Raw genomic sequence first — 21,315 nt, 5'->3', positions numbered from 1 at the left:
GCAGCAAATTTGGGATGTTCAGCTTCAAAACATGTTAAGACAAGTAAAACCTAGAATTGAGCCTTGCAAATCTACCAAACATCGTAAGGAGAAAGTTCTTTTGACTCGCCTCAGAATTGGTCACACTAGAGTGACACATAGCTACATTTTAAAAGCTGAGAATGAGCCTGTTTGTTCAGATTGTAATGTTTGTCTATCTGTCCGTCATATTTTAATTGAGTGTCCATATTTTAATAATCTTCGTCAGAAATGTTTTAATGGCTGTGACTTACCTCTCGACCGTTTAATCGGAAGAGAGGTCAATTGTAATTTATTTTATTATTTAAAAGAGACTGAATTTTATCACCTAATGTAACTTGTTTTAAAGATTGTGTCTTGAATTTTAAATGTGTGGTTTTAACTTTTTTTATATGACTTCATCCTCTGGATTTGATACATTTGTCTACTTGTTTTTATTTATTGTATTCTAATTTCATAAGTTGTACACACCCCATCGCGCTATGATTTGGCGCGCTATGATCATCTTTGGTTTTGCGCCATAATCTCTCACTCACTCACTCACTCATTCTTAACTTGAATTATACAGTGCAATCAGGATCATTTGCGTGCCCAATTTTGGTCACATTTGCCTTTTCTACTTCATTATAACATTTAATTTTTATGGCATAAAGAAAGGCTAGCAGTGGAAGCAAGCAGATTGGCAGGCAGAGAGAGAATGTGAGGCAGATTGGCAGAGCAAAAGAGAGAATGGGACGTGTCTAAAATGAAATTTTGGTATAGAGTGATTTAGTTTCAGTTAAGCTATATCCTTGTTGGTTAATTTTTTAAAGTTTTGGTTCCCAAATTTGAAATTATTATTAGCTGAAGCGTCATGTTAAATATCTGAATCTTTAGTGTTTTGCAAGAATCATATGCTGTGCATTAATTTTTAAATTACGCAGTTAAGAGTGATTTATTATAAAGAGTTATTGTTTTTAAAACAGAAAAGGAAAATAGCCACATTTAAAATGTTAAGGGACTATTGCAAAAGAAAGTTAGCATCGGGTTTTAACGAAAGTTTCCCGCCACCGCAAATATTATCTGCACAAAAAATTTGCGTGTTTAATCATATTTTGTCAAATGATTTTTATCATTTGAAAGAAAGAGACTTGCTTTAGAACACTGTGTAGTGAAATTTGCAAAACATAATTGTTATTATTAAGTGCAAGGTATCTGAAATGGAACTATCATGCTACCAGATTAGAACCATCATTTATTTCCAGTTCTGTTGCAAAAAGTCAGTTACAGAATATTACCAAATCATGTGTACAGCGTTAGGTACTAATGTTGTATCATATGACACTGTGAAGGTTTGGTATTGAAAGTTCAAAAACAACGATTATGACATTGAAGGAGCAGAGCGCTCTGGCCGGCCTACTGATGTTGATGAGGCCGCCTGTGAGAACTTGTGGAAGAAGATAGTATGCAACCACTCGAGAGCCTGCTAAGGAGTTAGAAGTTAGTACCATGTCCATTAGTTACACTATGCATTGCATAAACTTATCGTAAAAGTTCGATCCCTGGGGGCCACATCAGCTGACTCAATCAGATGAAGACAGACATGTTCGGACCTGCGCTAATCTGCTCGAATATCAACGCAAGGACAAAAAGTTCTGGATCAGATGGTGACTTTTGATGAGAAGTGGATTTACTTCAACCTGAAGTGCATGGCTTTAGTGGTATATTCATAGTCAGTGCTGGTATTTTATTATTTATTATTAATTTCTAAACAGTAAAACATAGTAAAATTTGTAATACAGTAAAGCATAGTAAATAATATATTGCATTACTACAACCACGAAGAAAATAACACCACCATCGCACAACAATAACTAGGGCGGCGCCATATTGCTTGTTTGGGAAACTTCTGAGAGTGGGGGAGAGAGGGGGAATTTTTTTCGTCACGTCAGCGTTAACAGAGAGAAAAGTTTTGCGATTGTGAATGAACTTGTTCGCGTTAAAGAGATGTTGGTTGATACCGGTGTTTATTTGTAATATCAGAAATGTAAGTGCTTATGTGTGTGTATTCAGAGAACCAACTCGTAGCAAAAACTACCTCCTTAAGACGACCGCCTCTGAAAGAAACCAGTATTTATGAAAACATAAGTATACTTTGGTATTGAATATTCCCTCTGTAAGGCGACCATTCACAAAGAAAATTCTGCAAGTGTGTCAGGTCGCCTTAGAGAGATTCATTCCGTAGATGCAATCTCCCTAAGACGACCACCTCTAAAAGATAAACGTATTTCTGAAAACGTGAGTATCTATTGGTATTGAGCATCACCTCTCTAAGGCGACCACTTGCAAAGATGAATTTTTATTTGCGGCTGGTCGCCTTGGAGAGACCTCGTTGTGTGTGGTGTATATGATTACTGTTATTGTTTCCGAAAAAAAATTTAAATAAAAAAAATAGCATATTTAGTAAAAACCCTCTCTAAAACGACCACCTGCAATTACAGGTTACTCTGGTGGTGGTCTTAAAGAGATCATATTTTCATTCTGTTAATTTTATTGTTTACAAGAAGTATATTAACGTCAGATAAAAAAAATAGCACAAACCCATATAAACCAACAGAAGATTTATTATTATATTGATACCAGTAAGAAAACCAGCAAAAGTCAATATAAACCTATACAAACCAGTACAAAGTTCTGCCATTGAATGTTGGTTGTATGGGTGTCAATTGATACCAGTAAGAAAAACCCACAGAGATCAATAGAAACCAGTAAAAGTCAATAGAGACCATCAAAAATTCTATAAGTACCAGTAGAAAGTTTTACTGGTTTCTATGGGTCATTTTGAAACCAGTAAAAAAAACCCACAGAGACCAACAGAAACCAGTAAAAGTCAATAAAAACCCATAAAATCTTATGGGTACCCTTAAAAAGTTTTACTGGTTTCTATGGGGCATTTTTAGTAGGGCTCTGCTTTCCACTGTTGGTTCCACATATGTATGTGAACAAATTTTTTCTCATATGAAAACTATATTGAGTCCACAAAGGAGTTACCTAACAAATGAATATTTAGAATTATGGGTCAAATTGAAAGTCACAAATTATACCCCTGATATTGCAATTTTAAATAGAGTGGTACAGAGACAAGGTTCACATTAAAATTTTAATTTTTAATTTAACTATATTGTAGGTACACCTATGTTTTATATGGTTTACTTTTTATTTTAATTAATATGTTTAAGAGATACATTTTAATTTTTTATTTATATTGAAGGAATAATTATATTTTACGTTATTTATTTTTTATGTTAATGAATATCTATAAATGATGCATAGTTAATATATAATAAAACTCTAAATATGTTATTCTTGTCTTCTATACCCTAACTCTGCGTGCATTACGAGGGTAATCGAATTATTTCAAATATTTCCTATTGTGCGGCATCCTGAATCATATTGGTAGATTGATTTGACACGCGACAACTACAAGATTACCGACCCCCGAGCTAGAGTATAAAAAATTATTTTAAGAAAAGCAGCGATTTTCTCCTCATCTGTGATTAAAATTTCAGAAAATATCGGACATTGTTTGAACAAAGGAATGCATTGAAAACTCGTAACTAATACGTATCCATTCTTCGACAATCACATTTTGGATTTAAAAACATTCAAAATATTCAGCATTTTGTATTGTGAAAAGAATTTCATTCTGTTAATAATAAAATATGTAATTAATTCGAAAATATGTAATTGTTTAATTTCAGAATTTATTCAGAATTTAGTAGTTAAGATTTTAAAATCTTGCTTGATTTATCTAAAATGGAATATACAATTTCCATAAAATATTTTTCTCCTTTAGAAAATTATGCTATACAAATACTGTTAAAACTTTGTTAGATCATCAACGCTATAACTATTTTCTTAAATGCAAAACCTTATTAAAGAATGATTCAGTGAATCTTAGTTTCCGTGCACATATCTCCAAGTTATTTTCGCATTAAATATCCAAATGTTTTTCATCTTATCTTGCAAGTATTAATTACTCATACTGTATATTTTCTTTCAGTTTTTCAGTTGTAACGATGTTGCTTAATTTATAATGTTTATCATGCTGATTGTTGCATTCAGATATATTCATTCAATGCGTTTGTCTAATTCATCTTTTAATGACATGAAAATATTCCCCTCATGGATTTAAAATCTTGAGCAGAATTTTTCTGTAATCACCGCTTGTATCTGCATAAACAGCCTCACTTAGATCCATGTCATATTTCATGTGATACCATTCTTGAATCTCAGCAAGATCAACCTGCAAAAGACAAGGAAAATTAAAGGTAGTAAATAAAAGCATTGTCGAAACTTATTCTTGAAAAAGCAGTTTAACTGCAAGAAGGTAATGAGAGAATTTCATACTTCGATAACAGTTAGTTTTTATGAGGAAAAAAGTATTTAATCTTAGATGGTATTTTCTCCCTCCTTTTCGTATGCTTTCGCGGTGTAATTGGAAGCATACTCGACTCGTGTTCGAAAGGTGCAGGTTTCGAGTCCCGGCACTGCACGTTTTTCACGTCTCTTGCTTCAAAAAATCCTAAAGACTCTACAATCTTATAAAATCAAACTTTTAGTTTAAATGTTTAATCACGTGGTAAAACATTGTTAGCCAACCATATTATCTAATGACTGTCGATTTTACTCTCAAAGATGATTTTATGGACCTAAGTTAAGCAACAAATACAATTTTTGAACGTTAATAGTGGAAAAGTTTTTTTCGACATTTTGGAGCTTTATGAAATCTTTCAGGATATTTGTAAAAATGTCTAAGTTTTTATTAGCAAATTTTATTTTTAACATCATATACATAGTAACAGAACTTGCTAATTTCAGTAATCTCTAGGAATACACATTGTTCATATATAAACATTCTAAAATGTTTTAAAATTAAATATTTCAGTGCATACAGATTTTTCATCTTCATCCTCCCCCCGAAACAAATGTGTCTGATTGTGATGACCATTACTCAGTTTTAATTATGATGAGCAGAGCTTAATAAACGTGAGGCTACTCAGTTGAAAACAGTACAAGAAAGCTATCGGAGAAAACACAACATTATCTTCTTTTCTTAGACTTGAAGATAATAACACATAGAATACGCGTCATGAATTTACTGTCAAGAAAAAGTACAATTGAGCAATTTGAGAAATCAGTCTTACCTCTGACCTCGACACCAGAATTCGAATTATAGTTCTGTCATCTGTTCCTGGTCCGTTTAAGGCATTATGAAGTTGCTTTGCAAAAAAGGCCGGTCGATTGTCTGTACACTCCACTGAAAATATTAGCAACAATTCATTTACATATCTATTTATTTTAATGCATTTGTTTATAGAAATTCACCTACATATCTATTTATTTTAATGCATTTATTTATAGAAATTCACCTACATATCTATTTCTATTTAATTGCATTTATGAGAAGAACTTGTAGAGACATTAGGTTATTTTTGAAGCAGGAGATGTGAAAAATGTGCAACTGCCCTCGCTGGGACTTGAGTATGCGCCGAGTATGATACAGTTACACCACGAAGGCATGCAGAAAGGAGGAAGAAAATACCTTATATACTCCTCTTTTAAAGGGCGACTAGGGATCAAAGGCCCCAGTCGCCAAATCCTGGTGGTGAAAAATCATCATCCACCACCATTTTAAGCTCGGGTGACACTGTAGAGACATTAGGTTATTTTTGAAGCAGGAGCTGTGAAAAATATGCAGTTGCCCTCACCGGGACTCGGACCTCATGAATACGCGCTGAGTATGCTACCGTTACTCCACGCAGGCATGTAGAAAGGCGGGAGAAATTACCTTTTAAACTGTATTGAGACCAAATGACTGATTGAGAGGTAAATTTGCTAAACATTAGCAGATTAATCTGAGTTCCGTCCCCAAGAGAAATAAGATGGGCAGTATACTGCTTTCTTAGGAATTCTGCCCCTCAGGGGGCTCACTTTTGTGAGTATGGGTGTGGCAATCCCGAGGTACCCTAGCCCTTCAGGGATCATCTTCTTGGTGAGACGGGTGTCACGATCCTGGAGCCCCAGTGATCTATCCTCTTTTCCGTCTCCTCTCCTCTTGGCTGGTACTTTTCCCCTTCCCTTCTCCCTCGTGGTTTCTCTCTACGAAGTTTGGGGCTCGTCACAAGAAACTGGAACAGCCCTTGTCTCTAGTTCTCGAGTGGCGAGAAAACTGCCCACGTGTTTGCCGTGCGTGGAGACCCGTGTCGCTGGAAAGGAGGGTCCTGGTAGTTGAGGGGCGAGGTACTGCCCCCAACACACTGCTTTGGCCTCTGCTTCAGCTAAACGGGAGGCACCTTAGTCGTCCTCACGGGTGTCAATCGGCTGGTCACTAGTCCTTGTGTCAGTGGCTTGGGATCAAGCTCTCGGGAGTACCTGCTTTCGGGAAAGCCGACTGTGGGGTTTCAGTTTGCGTATAGGTCCGGCTAGCCCTAACACAGGAATCTGTGTTCCCTTGTTGGGCTCCGTGGTGGGCGGGGCCGTCGGACCCGAATCTTATATTTTCTATCATGGCTTCCCTTTTCATTTTAAAAAAAACCTGAGTCAAATGACACCAATCAAGACATTGAAATCATAGACAAGTCAGTCAGCAAGAAAATTCGTACCGATGCAAATGCCAAAGTAAATTCTGAATGTCCTCGCTTTGTTGTTGTTTCCAGTGCCTCTGAAGAATTTAAAAAGATGCCTCCTTTTCTGATAAACAAATATATCCATTCTTACGTAGGCGAACCAAAGAACATAAAGCGTCTCCGTTCTGGAGACCTGCTTATAGATACTGCCTCGCCAACCCAATCTGCTTCCCTTTTGTCACAAACCAAACTTGGAAATATAGCTATAACTGTCTCAGCGCATAAATCTCTGAATTTTTGTAGAGGTGTGATCTCGGAAATCGACCTTCTGTGTGTTTCAGAAGAAGAGTTCGTTTCCGAGTTAGCCTACCAAAACGTCTGTGGTGCTAGGCGGATCAAGATGCGCGAGGAAGGTCAGTTTATTGACACAAAACACGTGATCCTGACCTTCAAATCGCCTGATCTGCCGAAAAATATTAAGGCTGGATACCTAAATTGCCCCTTAAGGTCGTATATTCCAAACCCCATGCGATGCTTCCAGTGCCAGCGTTTTGGCCATTCCAAGATGTCCTGTCGTGGGACCCTGACGTGCGCTCGATGCTCGTCGGTTGGCCACGATAGCGATAATTGCACCGCTGCAGCACTGTGTATTAATTGCAAGGGCAACCATCCAGCATTTTCCCGTTCCTGTCCAAAATGGAAGATAGAAAAGGAAGTTCAGACCATAAAAGTTTCTAGGAACATTTCATATGCCGAAGCCAGGAGACAAGTTCAAAGCACACAGCCTCAGTCAAACAAATCATATGCCGGCGCCGTTAAATCAACACGCACTATAGCCACTCAAACTTCCATAAGTACACAGACTCCACCAAATAAAACCCAGCAGCCTGCAAACAAGAAAAAGGAAAATCCAACCCATGTCATACAAAATAAAGAATAACAATCTTGAGCAAACCAAAAACTGTGCCTCCAAAAATAGTAACAAAAAGTAGAAACCGCACCAATAGTTCTGTAGATTGTTTGAATTCTGAATCTCTAGATTCAGACGGTATGGAAGTGGAGGAGGAAATGGAAGTTCCCGAGCATCTACTTCCGCGCAAAACTAGAAAGGAACACAGAAAGAACAAACAAAAGTCATAATGGCCACCCTCGTCTCATGGAACTGTCGCGGTTTCCACCGAAATTTGCTTTTGAAATGATCAATGCTTATCATCCTGTGTGCTTGGCAATACAAGAGACAAATCTGAAACCAGATCAACATGCAAAACTTCGGAGGTTTTCTCTCGTCAGGAAGGATAACCTTGCAGGTGAGCGTGCCAGTGGAGGTGTATGTCTCCTCACCTCACTGGATTATCCCTCAAGTTCCTTTCCTTTGACGAGTTCTCTCTAAGTTGTCGCTGTACAAGTAAATTTTGATATTGTAGTTTCAGTCGTTTCTCTTTATTAGCCTCCTAATGAGCACATTCATCAGCAAGATTTAAATGATCTTTTAGAGCAGCTGCATGAGCCTTTCATCATAACAGGAGACTTTAACGGCCATAACTCGCTCTGGGGTAGTAAAGATACAAATTGCCGAGGAAGACAAATTAAGCGGATGATCGATGATCACAGCCTTTGTCTCCTGAATAATGGGCAGGATACCTACTTCCATGAGCCTTCAAGGACATTCCACGCTCTCGATCTTGCCATCTGTTCACCATCTCTGTTGCCATTTTGTACTTTTAGTGTCGGAAATGACCTGTACAACAGCGATCATTATCCCATTTTTGTATCTCTAGCACGAACAGGAGCCAAACCCCATGTCGACAGTCCCTCGGTTTATTCTGGCCAGGGCAGACTGGGAACTCTTCTCTTCCATTGCAGAGCTCACAGATGAAATGCTAGAAGATGCGCATATCGATGATGCTGTTGACGCTGTTACAAATACTATTATTTAGGCAGCTATGCTTTCGATTCCTAGAACATCAGGAAAAATATTTAAATATTCGAAACTATGGTGGAATCGCGACTGTCATGAAGCACTGAAAAAACAGAAAAAAGCATGGGGTATTTTTCGTAGATATCCTACTCTGCGAAACCTCATAGCGTTTAAAAGAGCCAAAGCAAATGCACGAAAAGTAAGAAGGCAGAGCCAGAGGGATTCCTGGATTTCATATGTGTCGTCAATAACATCCTCTACGCCTAGAAAGCGGGTTTGGGAAAGAGTTCGAAAAGCATGCGGATTATATAAAGACCACTCACTTTCCTTTCTGGAAAACGATGGCCGAGTGATTAGCTCCATAGAAGAAATTGCGAATACTATTGGTGAGACATTTGCTGCCGTTTCTTCCAGCAGAAACTATTCGCCTGCATTTCTTTCTATCAAGCAGCACTCTGAAATAAATCCCATCCCATTCAACTCTTCCGAAGCTGAGCCTTATAATACAGACTTTACTATGCTTGAATTAAGGAAAACTTTGTTGCAGATCTTCTCCGGGTCTGGATGGCGTGTATTATGAAATGCTAAAGCATCTGTCCTGTAAGTCAGTGACTGCTTTTCTCACTCTTTACAATAGAGTGTGGAAGGAGCGCACTTTTCCCAGTGCATGGAGGAGAGCTGTTGTAATTCCTATTGCTAAGCCAGGGAAAGATCCAAGGAATCCCTCCAACTATCGGCCAATTGCCCTTACGAGTTGCCTCTGCAAACTGTTTGAAAAGATGGTAAACAGCCGCCTAGTCTACTTCTTGGAAAAGAATAATATTTTGTCGCCTTATCAAAGCGGATTTCGAAAGGGAAGAACTACCGTAGATAATATGCTCCTCTTGGAGACATCCATTCGTAAAGCTTTTGTAAGAAGGAGGCACCTTGTCTCGGTATTTTTTGACGTTGAGAATGCTTATGATAAGGCATGGAGATACGGTATACTTCGGGATCTTCACGAGAGTGGCTTCCGCGGCAACCTACCAATTTTCATTCAGAATTTCCTGTACGCTAGAACTTTTCACGTAAGTATTGGCTCTGTTTTGTCAGAGCGTAAGGATTGGCTCTGTTTGTGCAGGCATCGGCCCTCAATGTAATCTTCAAATACAAAAGCCATCCCGACATGATCATTTGACTTTGATCCATCTGTGTATATCGGATAATAACTGCTATATTTGTGACTGTGCTCAGCAAAGAGATGTCTGTAAACGATCTCATTGGTGCTTGCCTTCACGTGATGTTTGAAAACATCAAGAACCTGAATCCGTGAATTTTCCCAAGGTGGGATTTCAAAGACCTGTACTGCTTGGGGGCGCATATCAGAGAGGGAATGTTCCTCAATTTACATAGAGGGCAGATGCCTGCACCATGCTTTCTCAGTCCTAACATCTGAACTAACTGCAATATATTACGGTCTTTTGTACATCTCAAAGCTCTGGCACAAAATGTTCATAGTTTATACAGACTCGTATAGTGCTCTTAAATCCTTGGAAGCTTTCCCCAACACGCAGAATCCTGTGGTAGTGGATGTTCTCAAAATTCATAGAAATTTAACAATTCGAGGATATGAAGTCCTGTACTGCTGGGTGCCTGGACATGCAGGAATAAAGGGAAATGAGCTTGCAGACATCGCAGCCAAATATGCTGTTGAACCGTCCACTCGCCTTATTCCTTTTAGAGAAATCTGCTGTGTAATCAAGGGGAAGATGCGGAAATATGGCAGCAAATTTGGGATGTTCAGCATCAGAACAAGTTGAGAAACATCAAGCCTAGAATTGAACATTGGGATTTTGCTGGAAATCGTAAGGAGGACGTTCTTTTGACTCGCCTCAGAATTGGTCACACTAGAGTCACACATAACTATCTTCTCAAAGCTGAAAATGAGCCTGTTTGTTTTAATTGTAATGTTTGTTTATCTGTTCATCATATTTTAATTGAGTGTCCATGTTTTAATAGTCTTCGCCAGAAATATTTTAATATCTGTGAATTACCTCTCGACCGTTTAATGGCAAGAGAGGTCAATTGTAATTTATTTTATTATTTAAAAGAGATTGGCTTTTATTACCTAATGTAATTTGTTTTGAAGACTGTGTCTTGAATTTTAATATGTGCTTTTAACTTGTGTTTATATGACTTTATCCTCTGGATTTGGTACGTTTATCTACTTGTTTTTATTTATTGAATTTTAATGACATCAATTGTACTCATCCTATCTTGTGTTTGGCGCGTCATAATCATCTCTGGTTTTTGCGCCATAATCACTCACTCACTCACTCACTCACTTAGGAATTCTGCCCTCAGGGGCACACTTTTGTGAGTACGGGTGTGGCAATCCCGAAGCAACCTAGCCCTTCAGGGGATCATCTTCTTGGTGAGACGGGTGTCACTATCCTGGAGCCCCAGTGATCTATCCTCTTTTCCGTCTCCTTTCCTCTTGGCTGGGACTTTTTCCCTTCACTTCTCCCTTGTGGTTTCTCTCTACGGAGTTTGGGGCTCGTCACGAGAGACAGGAGCAGCCCTTGTCTCTAGTTTTCGAGTGGCGAGAATCCCACCTTGGGAAAATTCACGGATTCAGCTTCTTGATGTTTTCAAACATCACGTAAAGGCGAGCACTAACGAGATCGTTTACAGACAACTCTTTGCTGAGCACAGGCACAAATATAGCAGTTATTATCCGATATACACAGATGGATCAAAGTCAAATGATCATGTCGGGATGGCTTTTATATTTGAAAATTACATTGAGGGCAGATGCCTGCACCATGCTTGCTCAGTCATAACATCTGAACTAACTGCAATATATTATGGTCTTTTGTACATGTCAAAGCTCTGCCACAGAAAGTTCATAGTTTATACAGACTCGTATAGTGCTCTTAAATCCTTGGAAGATTTTCTCAACACTTAGAATCCTGTGGTAGTGGATGTTATCAAAATTCATATAAATTTAACGATTCGAGGATATGAAGTCCTGTACTGCTCGGTTCCTGGACATGCTGGAATAAAGGGAAATGAGCTTGCAGACATTGCAGCCGAATCTGCTATTGAAGGGTCCAGTCACCTTATCTCTTTTAGAGACATCTGCTGTGTCATCAAAGGAAAGGTCCGAAAAAAATGGCAGCGAATTTGGGATGTTCAGCATCACAACACCCCTCCGAGGGCTCACGTTTGTGAGCACGGGTATGGCAATCCCGAGGTACCCTAGCCCTTCAGGGATCATCTTCTTGGTGAGACGGGTGTCACGATACTGGAGCCTCAGTGATGTATCTCCTTTTCCGTCTCTTCTCCGCTTGGCTGGAACTTTTTCCCTTCCCTTCTCCCTCGTGGTTTCTCTCTACGGAGTTTGGGGCTCGTCACGAGAGACTGGAGCAGTCCTTGCATCTAGTTTTCGAGTGGCGAGAAAACTGCCCACGTGTTTGCCGTGCGTGGAGACCCGTGTCGCTGGAAAGGATGGTCCTGGTAGTTGAAGGGCGAGGTACTGTCCCCAACACACTGCTTTGTCCTCTGCTTCAGCTAAACGGGAGGCACCTTAGTCGTCCTCACGGGTGTCAATCGGCTGGTCACTAGTCCTGGTGTCAGTGGCTTGGGTTCAAGCTCTCGGGAGTACCTGCTTTCGCGAAAGCCGACTGTGGGGCTTCAGTTTGCGTATAGGTCCGTCTAGCCTTAACACAGGAATCTGTGTTCCCTTGTTGGGCTCCGTGGTGGGCGGGGCCGTCGAACCCGAATCTTATATTTTTCAAAGATGGCTTCCCTTTTTATTTAAAAAAAACCCGAGTGAAATGATACCAACAAAGATATAGAAATTGTCGATAAATCTATTAACAAGAAGATCAGTGCTGATGAAAATACCAAGATATTGAAGTTAGTGACAAATCTATTACAAAGAAGATCCGTACCGATGCAAATGCCAAAGAATCTGCTGATTGTCCGCGCTTTGCTGTTGTTTCCAGTGCCTCTGGAGAATTGCAAAAGATGTCTCCTTTCCTGGTGAGCAAATACATTCATTCCTGCGTAGGTGAGCCAAGGAACATAAAGCGTCTCCGTTCCGGAGACTTGCTCATTGATACCCTTTCGGCCACCCAGTCTGCTTCACTTTTACGTCAAACCAAACTTGGACAAGTAGCTATAACAGCGTCAGCACACAAAACACTTTACACCTGTAGAGGCGTGATTTCGGAGATCGACCTTCTGTGTGTTTCAGAAGAAGAGTTCGCCTCCGAGTTAGCTGACCAAAATGTCTGTGGTGCTAGGCGGATCATGATGCGAAAGGAAGGTCAGTTGATTGACACGAAACACGTGATCCTGACCTTCAAATCGCCTGATCTGCCGAAAAATATTAAGGCTGGATACCTAAATTGCCCCTTAAGGTCGTATATTCCAAACCCCATGCGATGCTTCCAGTGCCAGCGTTTTGGCCATTCCAAGATGTCCTGTCGTGGGACCCTGACGTGCGCTCGATGCTCGTCGGTTGGCCACGATAGCGATAATTGCACCGCTGCAGCACTGTGTATTAATTGCAAGGGCAACCATCCAGCATTTTCCCGTTCCTGTCCAAAATGGAAGATAGAAAAGGAAGTTCAGACCATAAAAGTTTCTAGGAACATTTCATATGCCGAAGCCAGGAGACAAGTTCAAAGCACACAGCCTCAATCAAACAAATCATACGCCAGCGCCGATAAATCAACACGCACTATAGCCACCCAAACTTCCATAAGTACACAGACTCTACCAAATAAAACCCAGCAACCTTCAAATAAGAAAAAAGAAAATACAACACATATCGTACAAAATAAAGAAATAGCTATCCCGAGCAAACCCAAAACTGTGCCTCCAAATATAGTAACAAAAAATAGAAACCGCACCAATAGTTCTGTAGATTGTTTGAATTCTGAATCTCTAGATTCAGACAGTATGGAAGTGGAGGATGGATTGGAAATTCCTGAACATCTGCTTCCGCGCAAAACTAAAAAGGAACACAGAAAGAACAAACATCAAACATAATGGCCACCCTCGTCTCATGGAACTGTCGCGGTTTCCACCGAAATTTCCTTGACATCAAAGCTATGATCAATACTTATCATCCTTTGTGCTTCGCAATACAAGAGACTAATATGAAACCAGATCAACATGCAAAACTTCGGAGATTTTCTCTCGTCAGGAAGGATTACCTTGCTGGTGAGCGTGCCAGTGGAGGTGTATGTCTCCTCACCTCACTGGACTATCCCACAAGTTCCTTTCCTTTGACGACTTCTCTCCAAGTTGTCGCTGTACAAATAAACTTTCATATTGTAGTTTCAGTCGTTTCTCTTTATTTGCCTCCTAATGAGCACACTGATCAGCAAGATTTAAATGATCTTATAGAGCAGCTGACTGAGCCTTTCGTAATAATGGGAGATTTTAACGGCCATAGTCCGCTCTGGGGTAGTAAAGATACAAATTGCCGTGGAAGACAAATTGAGCAGATGATCGAAGATCATAGCCTTTGTCTCCTGAATAATGGGCAGAATACTTACTTCCATGAGCCTTCAAAGACATTCCACGCTCTCGACCTTGCCATCTGTTCACCATCTCTGTTGCCATTCTGCACTTTTAGTGTCGGAAATGACCTGTACAACAGCGATCATTATCCCATTTTTGTGTCTCTTGCACGAAGAGGAGCAAACCCCATCCATGTCAAAACTACGTCGGTTTATACTGGACAGGGCAGACTGGTAACTCTTCTCTTCCTCCGCAGAGCTCACAGAGGAAATGGTAGAAAATGTGCATATCGATGACGCTGTTGAAGCTGTTACTAATACTATTATTCAGGCAGCTATGCTGTCCATTCCTAGAACATCAGGAAAAATGCTCAAATGTACGAAACCATGGTGGATTCGCGACTGTCATAAAGCACTGAAAAAACAGAAAAAAGCATGGGGAATTTTTCGAAGATATCCTACACTGCGAAACCTCATAGCATTTAAAAGAGCCAAAGCAAATGCACGAAAGGTAAGAAGGCAGAGCCAGAGGGATTCCTGGATTTCATATGTGTCCTCAATAACATCCTCTACGCCTAGTAAGCGGTTTGGGAAAGAGTTCGAAAAGCATGCGGAATGTATAAAGATCACTCACTTTCCTTTCTGGAAAAAGATGGCCGAGTGATTAGCTCCATAGAAGAAATTGCAAATACTATTGGTGAGACATTTGCTGCCGTTTCTTCAAGCAGAAAATATTCACCTGCATTTCTCTCTATCAAGCAACACTCTGAAATAAATCCCATCGCATTCAACTCTTCCAAATCTGAGCCGTACAATAGAGACTTTACTATGGTTGAATTAAGGAAAGCTTTGTTGCAGACACATAGGTCTTGTCCGGATCTGGATGGCGTGTATTATGAAATCCTAAAGCATCTGTCCTATAGGTCACTGAGTGTCTTTCTCACACTTTACAATAGAGTGTGGAAGGAGCGTACATTTCCAAGTGCATGGAGGAGAGCTGTAGTAATTCCTATTGCGAAGCCAGGGAAAGACCCGAGGAATCCCCCGATCTATCGGCCAATAGCCCTTACCAGCTGTGTTTGCAAACTGTTTGGAAAGATGGTAAACAACCGCCTAGCCTACTTCTTGGAAAAGAATAATATTATATCGCCTTATCAAAGTGGTTTTCGAAAGGGGAGAACAACCGTAGATAACATGCTCCTCTTAGAGACTTCCATTCGGAAAGCATCTGTAAGAAGAAGCCACCTTGTCTCGGTATTCTTCGACATTGAGAAAGCTTATGATAAGGCATGCAGATACGGTATACTTCGGGATCTTCACGAGAGTGGCTTGCGCGGCAACCTGCCAATTTTCATTCAGAATTTCTTGAATACTAGGACTTTTCAAGTAAGGATTGGCTCTGTTTTTTCAGATATTTTTGAACAGCAAGAGGGTTTGCCTCAAGGCTGTGTGCTTAGTGTAACTCTGTTCAGCCTAAAAATAAATTCTGTATTAAAAGAACTTCCTCCCACCATTTCAGGATCTTTATATGTTGATGATCTACAAATTAGCTGTCGAGGTGCGGATATGAGACATGTAGAGAAACAGCTCCAGATCGCTTTGAACAGGATCCAGGAATGGGCAAAAAGACAAGGATTTACGTTTTCGAAACAGAAGACTGTGTGCGTGCATTTTTGTAAAAAGCGAGGTCTCCATCCTGAGCCGGAATTATACCTCAATGTGTCTGTAATTCCAGTTGCACCTGAAGTAAAATTTTTAGGGGTGATGTTCGACCGAAAATTGACTTTCCTTCCTCATGTCGTAAACTTGAGAAAAAAGTGTACCAAAGTTTTAAATATCTTAAAAGTCTTGGCGAACACCTCCTGGGGTGCATAGCGTTGCTCCATGCTTCGCATTTACAGAGCTCTAATTCGCTCTAAACTGGACTACGGCTCAGTTGTTTACGGATCTGCCCGGTCTTCAGTGTTGTTAAAACTAGATCCTGTTCATCATCAGGCTCTGCGGATTTGTTCTGGAGCCTTCAGGACATCTCCTGTGCAGAGCCTTTATGTTGACTGTCACGAGCCATCACTCCGTTTGAGGCGTGAGGAGTTGTCTCTTTTACAGTATTTTAATATATTGTCTCAACCTGACCATCCTTACAAACTGTGTTTATTTGATGATAGCTGTGACCATTTATTTGAAGCACGTCCATCCGGTGTGCCTTATTTTCCTACCAGGATTCGTCTTCTAATTGAAGAATTCTCCATATCTGATATGTCCCCACAAGCAGTACAGCATTTTGAGATCCCACCTTGGGAAAATGCTCAAATCCAGCTTCTTGAGATTTTCCACAGCTACGGAAAAACAACCACAAATGACATCATATACAGACAAATTTTTGCTGAGCACAGGCATAATTACAGCAGTTATCTTCCCGTATATACGGATGGATCAAAGTCAACTTGTCACGCTGGGATGTCCTTTATAATTGGTGACCACTTGGAGGGCAGACGTTTACATGACGCCTCCTCGGTCTTAACCACTGAACTAACTGCTATCTATTATGCGCTTTTGTACATCTCAACGCTTTGCTATAAAAATTTCATTATATATACAGACTCCTACAGTGCACTAAAAGCTTTAGAATCCTTTTCAAGCCCCGACAATCCTGTGATTGTGGATGTACTGAAGCTAAATATTAAATTAAGAAGTCGTGGATATGAAATTCTGTACTGCTGGGTCCCTGGACATACAGGAATAAAAGGCAACGAGCTGGCAGACATCACAGCAAAATTTGCTGTAGAAACGTCTGGCCGCCTCATCCCTTTTAGAGATATATATTGTGTCATCAAAGGGAAGATCAGATATAAATGGCAACAACTTTGGGACATTCAGATACAAAACATGTCGAGAAGGGTGAAGGCTAAAATAGAACATTGGCACACTACTTGCAATCGTAAGGAACAAGTTCTTTTGACTCGCCTTAGAATTGGTCACACTAGAGTAACACATAACTACCTTTTGAAAGCTGAAAACGAGCCTGTTTGTGCAAACTGTGATGTTTGTCTCTCAGTATATCACATTTTAATTGAATGTCCATATTTTAATAGTCTTCGTGAGAAGTATTTTAATAGCTGCGACCTGCCTCTCGACCGTTTAACCGGAAGAGAGGTCAATACCAATTTGTTTGACTACTTGAAAGAAACAGGTTTCTATTATTTAATTTGATTATTTTTCTTGAGATTTTATGTTAGAATTTTAATGAATCGGATATTTTAAGATTTTATATCTATATTGCATATTTCATTATCTGAATCATAATCAACATTTTCATCCCACCATTTCACTATCTTTTTTACTTGCCTCGATTTTAAAAGTGTTCTGTTGCTTTGGATTTTTTCTTTTATACTTTATACGCGAAATACGAATCCTGCGTTTGGCGCATATGGCCTATAGAGCTTTGCGCCATAAATCTACCACTACCACTACTACCACTACCTTCAAGGACATTCCACGCTCTCGACCTTGCCATCTCACCATCTCTGTTGCCATTTTGCACTTTTAGTGTCGGAAATGATCTTTACAACAGCGATCATCATCCCATTTTTGTGTCTCATGCACGAAGAGGAGCAGACCCCATCCATGTCAAAACTACGTCGGTTCATACTGGACAGAGCAGACTGGGAACTCTTCTCTTCCTCTGATGACCTCACAGAGAAAATGGTAGAAGATGTGCATATTGATGATGCTGTTGAAGCTGTCACTAATACTATTATTCAAGGAGCTACGCTCTCCATTCCTAGAACATCAGGAAAAATACTAAAATATACGAAACCTTGGAGGAATCGCGACTGTCATGAAGCACTGAAAAAACAGAAAAAAAGCATGGGGAATTTTTCGTAGATATCCTACTCTGCGAAACCTCATAGCATTTAAAAGAGCCAAAGCAAATGCACGAAAAGTAAGAAGGCAGAGCCAGAGGGATTCCTGGATTTCATATGTGTCGTCAATAACATCCTCCACGGCTAGTAAGCGGGTTTGGGAAAGAGTTCGAAAAGTATGCGGCATATATAAAGACCACTCACTTTCCTTTCTGGAAAAAGCTCATTAGCTCCATAGAAGAAATTGCGAATACTATTGGTGAGGCATTTGCTGCCGTTTCTTCCAGCAGAAACTATTCACCTGCATTTCTCTCTATGAAGCCGCACTTTGAAATAAATCCCATCGCATTCAACTCTTCCAAATCTGAACCTTATAATAGAGATTTTACTGTGCTAGAGCTAAAGGGAGCTTTGTTGCAGACACATAGGTCTTGTCCAGGTCTGGATGGCGTGTATTATGAAATGCTAAGGCATCTGTGCTATAGGTCTCAACGCTTTACTATAAATATTTCATTATATATACAGACTCCTACAGTGCACTAAAAGCTTTAGAATCCATTTCAAGCCCCGACAGTCCTGTGATAGTGGATGTATTGAAGCTAAATATTAAATTAAGAAGTCGTGGATATGAAATTCTGTATACGTCTGGCCGCCTCATCCCTTTTAGAGATATCTGTTGTGTCATCAAAGGGACGATCAGATATAAATGGCAACAACTTTGGGACGTTCAGATACATAACAAGTTGAGAATTGTGAAGGCTAAAATAGAGCATTGGCACACTACTTGCAATCGTAAGGAACAAGTTCTTTTCACTCGCCTTAGAATTGGTCACACTTGAGTAACACATAACTACCTTTTGAAAGCTAAAAACGAGCCTGTTTGTGCAAACTGTGATGTTTGTCTCTCAGTATATCACATTTTAATTGAATGTCCATATTTTAATAGTCTTCGTGAGAAGTATTTTAATAGCTGCGACTTGCCTCTCGACCGTTTAATCGGAAGAGAGGTCAATACCAATTTGTTTGACTACCTGAAAGAAACAGGTTTCTATTACTTAATTTGATTTTGTCTTGAGATTTTTTGTTAGAATTTTAATGAATCAGATATTTTAAGATTATATATCTATATTGCATATTTCATTATCAGAATCATAATCAACATTTTCATCCCACCATTTCACCATCTTTTTACTTGCCTCCATTTTAAAAGTGTGCTGTTGCTTTAGATTTTTTCTTTTATACTTTCTATGCGAAATACGAATCCTGCGTTTGGCGCATATGGCCTATAGAGCTTTGCGCCACAAATCTACCACCACCACCACCACCGTCCTATAGGTCACTGAGTGCCCTTCTCACACTTTACAATAGAGTGTGGAAAGAGCGTACTTTTCCCAGTGCATGGAGGAGAGCTGTAGTCATTCCTATTGCGAAGCCAGGGAAAGACCCGAGGAATCCCTCGAACTATCGGCCAATTGCCCTTACCAGTTGTGTTTGCAAACTGTTTGAAAAGATGGTAAACAGCCGCATAGTCTACTTCTTGGAAAAGAATAATATTATATCGCCTCATCAGTGTGGTTTTCGAAAGGGGAGAACAACCGTAGATAACATGCTCCTCTTAGAGACATCCATTCGAAAAGCTTTTGTAAGAAGAAATCACCTTGTCTCAATTTTCTTCGATATAGAGAAAGCTTATGATAAGGCATGGAGATACGGTATACTTCGCGATCTTCATGAGAGTGGCTTGCGCGGCAACCTACCAATTTTCATTCAGAATTTCTTGAACGCTAGAACTTTTCAAGTAAGAATTGGCTCTGTTCTGTCAGATGTTTTTGAACAACAAGAGGGTGTTCCTCAAGGCTGAGTGCTTAGTGTAACCCTGTTTAGTTTAAAAATAAACTCTGTATTAAAAGAACTGCCTCCCACCATCTTGGGATCTCTATATGTTGATGATCTGCAGATGAGCTGTCGAGGGGCAGACATGAGATACGTAGAGAGGCAACTGCAGATGGCTCTGAATAAGATCGAAGAATGGTCAAACAAACAGGGATTTACATTTTCGAAACAGAGAACTGTGTGCGAGCACTTTGTAGGAAGCGTGGTCTCCATCCTGAACCTGAGTTATATCTGAATGGTACAATTATTCCAGTTACACCTGAAGTAAAATTTTTAGGAGTGGCGTTCGACCGAAAATTAAATTTCCTTTCTCATGTTTTCAACCTGAGAAAGAAGTGTCTAAAAACACTAAATATTTTAAAAGTGTTGGCGAACACCTCCTGGGGTGCAGAGCGTTGCTCCATGCTTCGCATTTACAGAGCGCTTATCCGCTCTAGACTGGACTATGGCTCAGTTTTTTATGGATCCGCTCGGTCTTCTGTTTTGTTAAAACTGGATCCTGTTCACCATCAAGGTTTGAGGATTTGTTCAGGAGCTTTCAGGACTTCTCCTGTACAGAGCCTATATGTTGACTCTAACGAACCATCACTTTATCTGAGGCATGAGCAATTGTCCCTTTTGCAGTATTTTAATATTTTATCCCAACCTGAACATCCCAATAATCTGTGCTTACTTGATAATGAGTGTAACACATTATTTGAAACACGTCCATCCTGTGTTCCTACTTTTCCTTTAAGAGTTCGCCCGGTCATTGAGGAACTTTCCCTCTCTGACATGCACCCCAAAGCAGTACAGAATTTTGAAATTCTACCTTGGGAAAATTCACGGATTCAGCTTCTTGATGTTTTCAAACATCACGTGAAGGCGAGCACTAACGAGATCGTTTACAGACAACTCTCGCTGAGCACAGGCGCAAATATAGCAGTTATCATCCGATATACACAGATGGATCAAAGTCAAATGATCATGTCGGGATGGCATTTGTATTCGAAGATTACATAGAGTGCAGATGCCTGCACCATGCTTTCTCAGTTCTAACATCTGAACTAACTGCAATATATTATGGTCTTTTGTACATCTCAAAACTCTGCCACAAAAAATTAATAGTTTATAAAGACTCGTATAGTGCTCTTAAAGCTTTGAAAGCTTTTCCCAACACTCAAAATCCTGTACTAGTGGATGTTCTGAAAATTCATATAAACTTAAAGATTCGAGGATATGAAATCCTGTACTGTTGGGTTCCCGGGCACACGGGAATAAAGGGAAACGAACTTGCAGACATCGCGGCAAAATCTGCTGTCCAGTCGCCTTATCCCTTTTAGAGACATCTGCTGTGTCATCAAGGGGAAGATAAAAAAAAAAAAAAATGGCAGCAAATTTGGGACGTTTAGCTTAACAACAAGTTGAGAAATGTAAAGCCCAGAATCGAGCATTGGGATTTTGCTGGAAATCGTAAGGAGGAAGTTCTTTTGACTAGCCTCAGAATTGGTCACACTAGA

The 21,315-nt window shown here is 39.9% G+C and overlaps 1 protein-coding gene across 4 annotated transcripts in view; it reads right to left on the bottom strand.

The window, feature by feature from the left end:
- Nucleotides 1-1,256: 1,256 nt before the first annotated feature.
- The window catches only part of LOC118203924 (annexin A3-like), a 132,410-nt gene continuing 112,351 nt past the window's right edge, over nt 1,257-21,315 (bottom strand). For 2 of the 4 annotated variants that reach the window (XM_085807809.1, XM_085807810.1), the window contains exons 9-10: nt 5,205-5,317; nt 1,260-4,303 (exon numbers count right to left, since the gene is read on the bottom strand). In XM_085807809.1, coding sequence (XP_085663935.1) covers nt 4,181-4,303; nt 5,205-5,317 — 236 coding nt within the window. In that variant the 3' untranslated portion in view covers nt 1,260-4,180. Of the gene's footprint in view, nt 4,304-5,204; nt 5,318-21,315 lie in introns of all 4 variants that reach the window. The other 2 variants (XM_085807812.1, XM_085807811.1) reach the window with 2 other exon arrangements.

The sequence above is a fragment of the Stegodyphus dumicola genome, chromosome X1, assembly GCF_044657685.1.
Source record: "Stegodyphus dumicola isolate Sdum_Otavi_A_Nest chromosome X1, ASM4465768v1".
In the NCBI taxonomy this organism is placed as follows: domain Eukaryota; kingdom Metazoa; phylum Arthropoda; class Arachnida; order Araneae; family Eresidae; genus Stegodyphus; species Stegodyphus dumicola.
The sequence above is the reverse complement of the archived record's forward strand: the minus strand, read 5'-3'. Positions and strand labels throughout refer to the sequence as shown.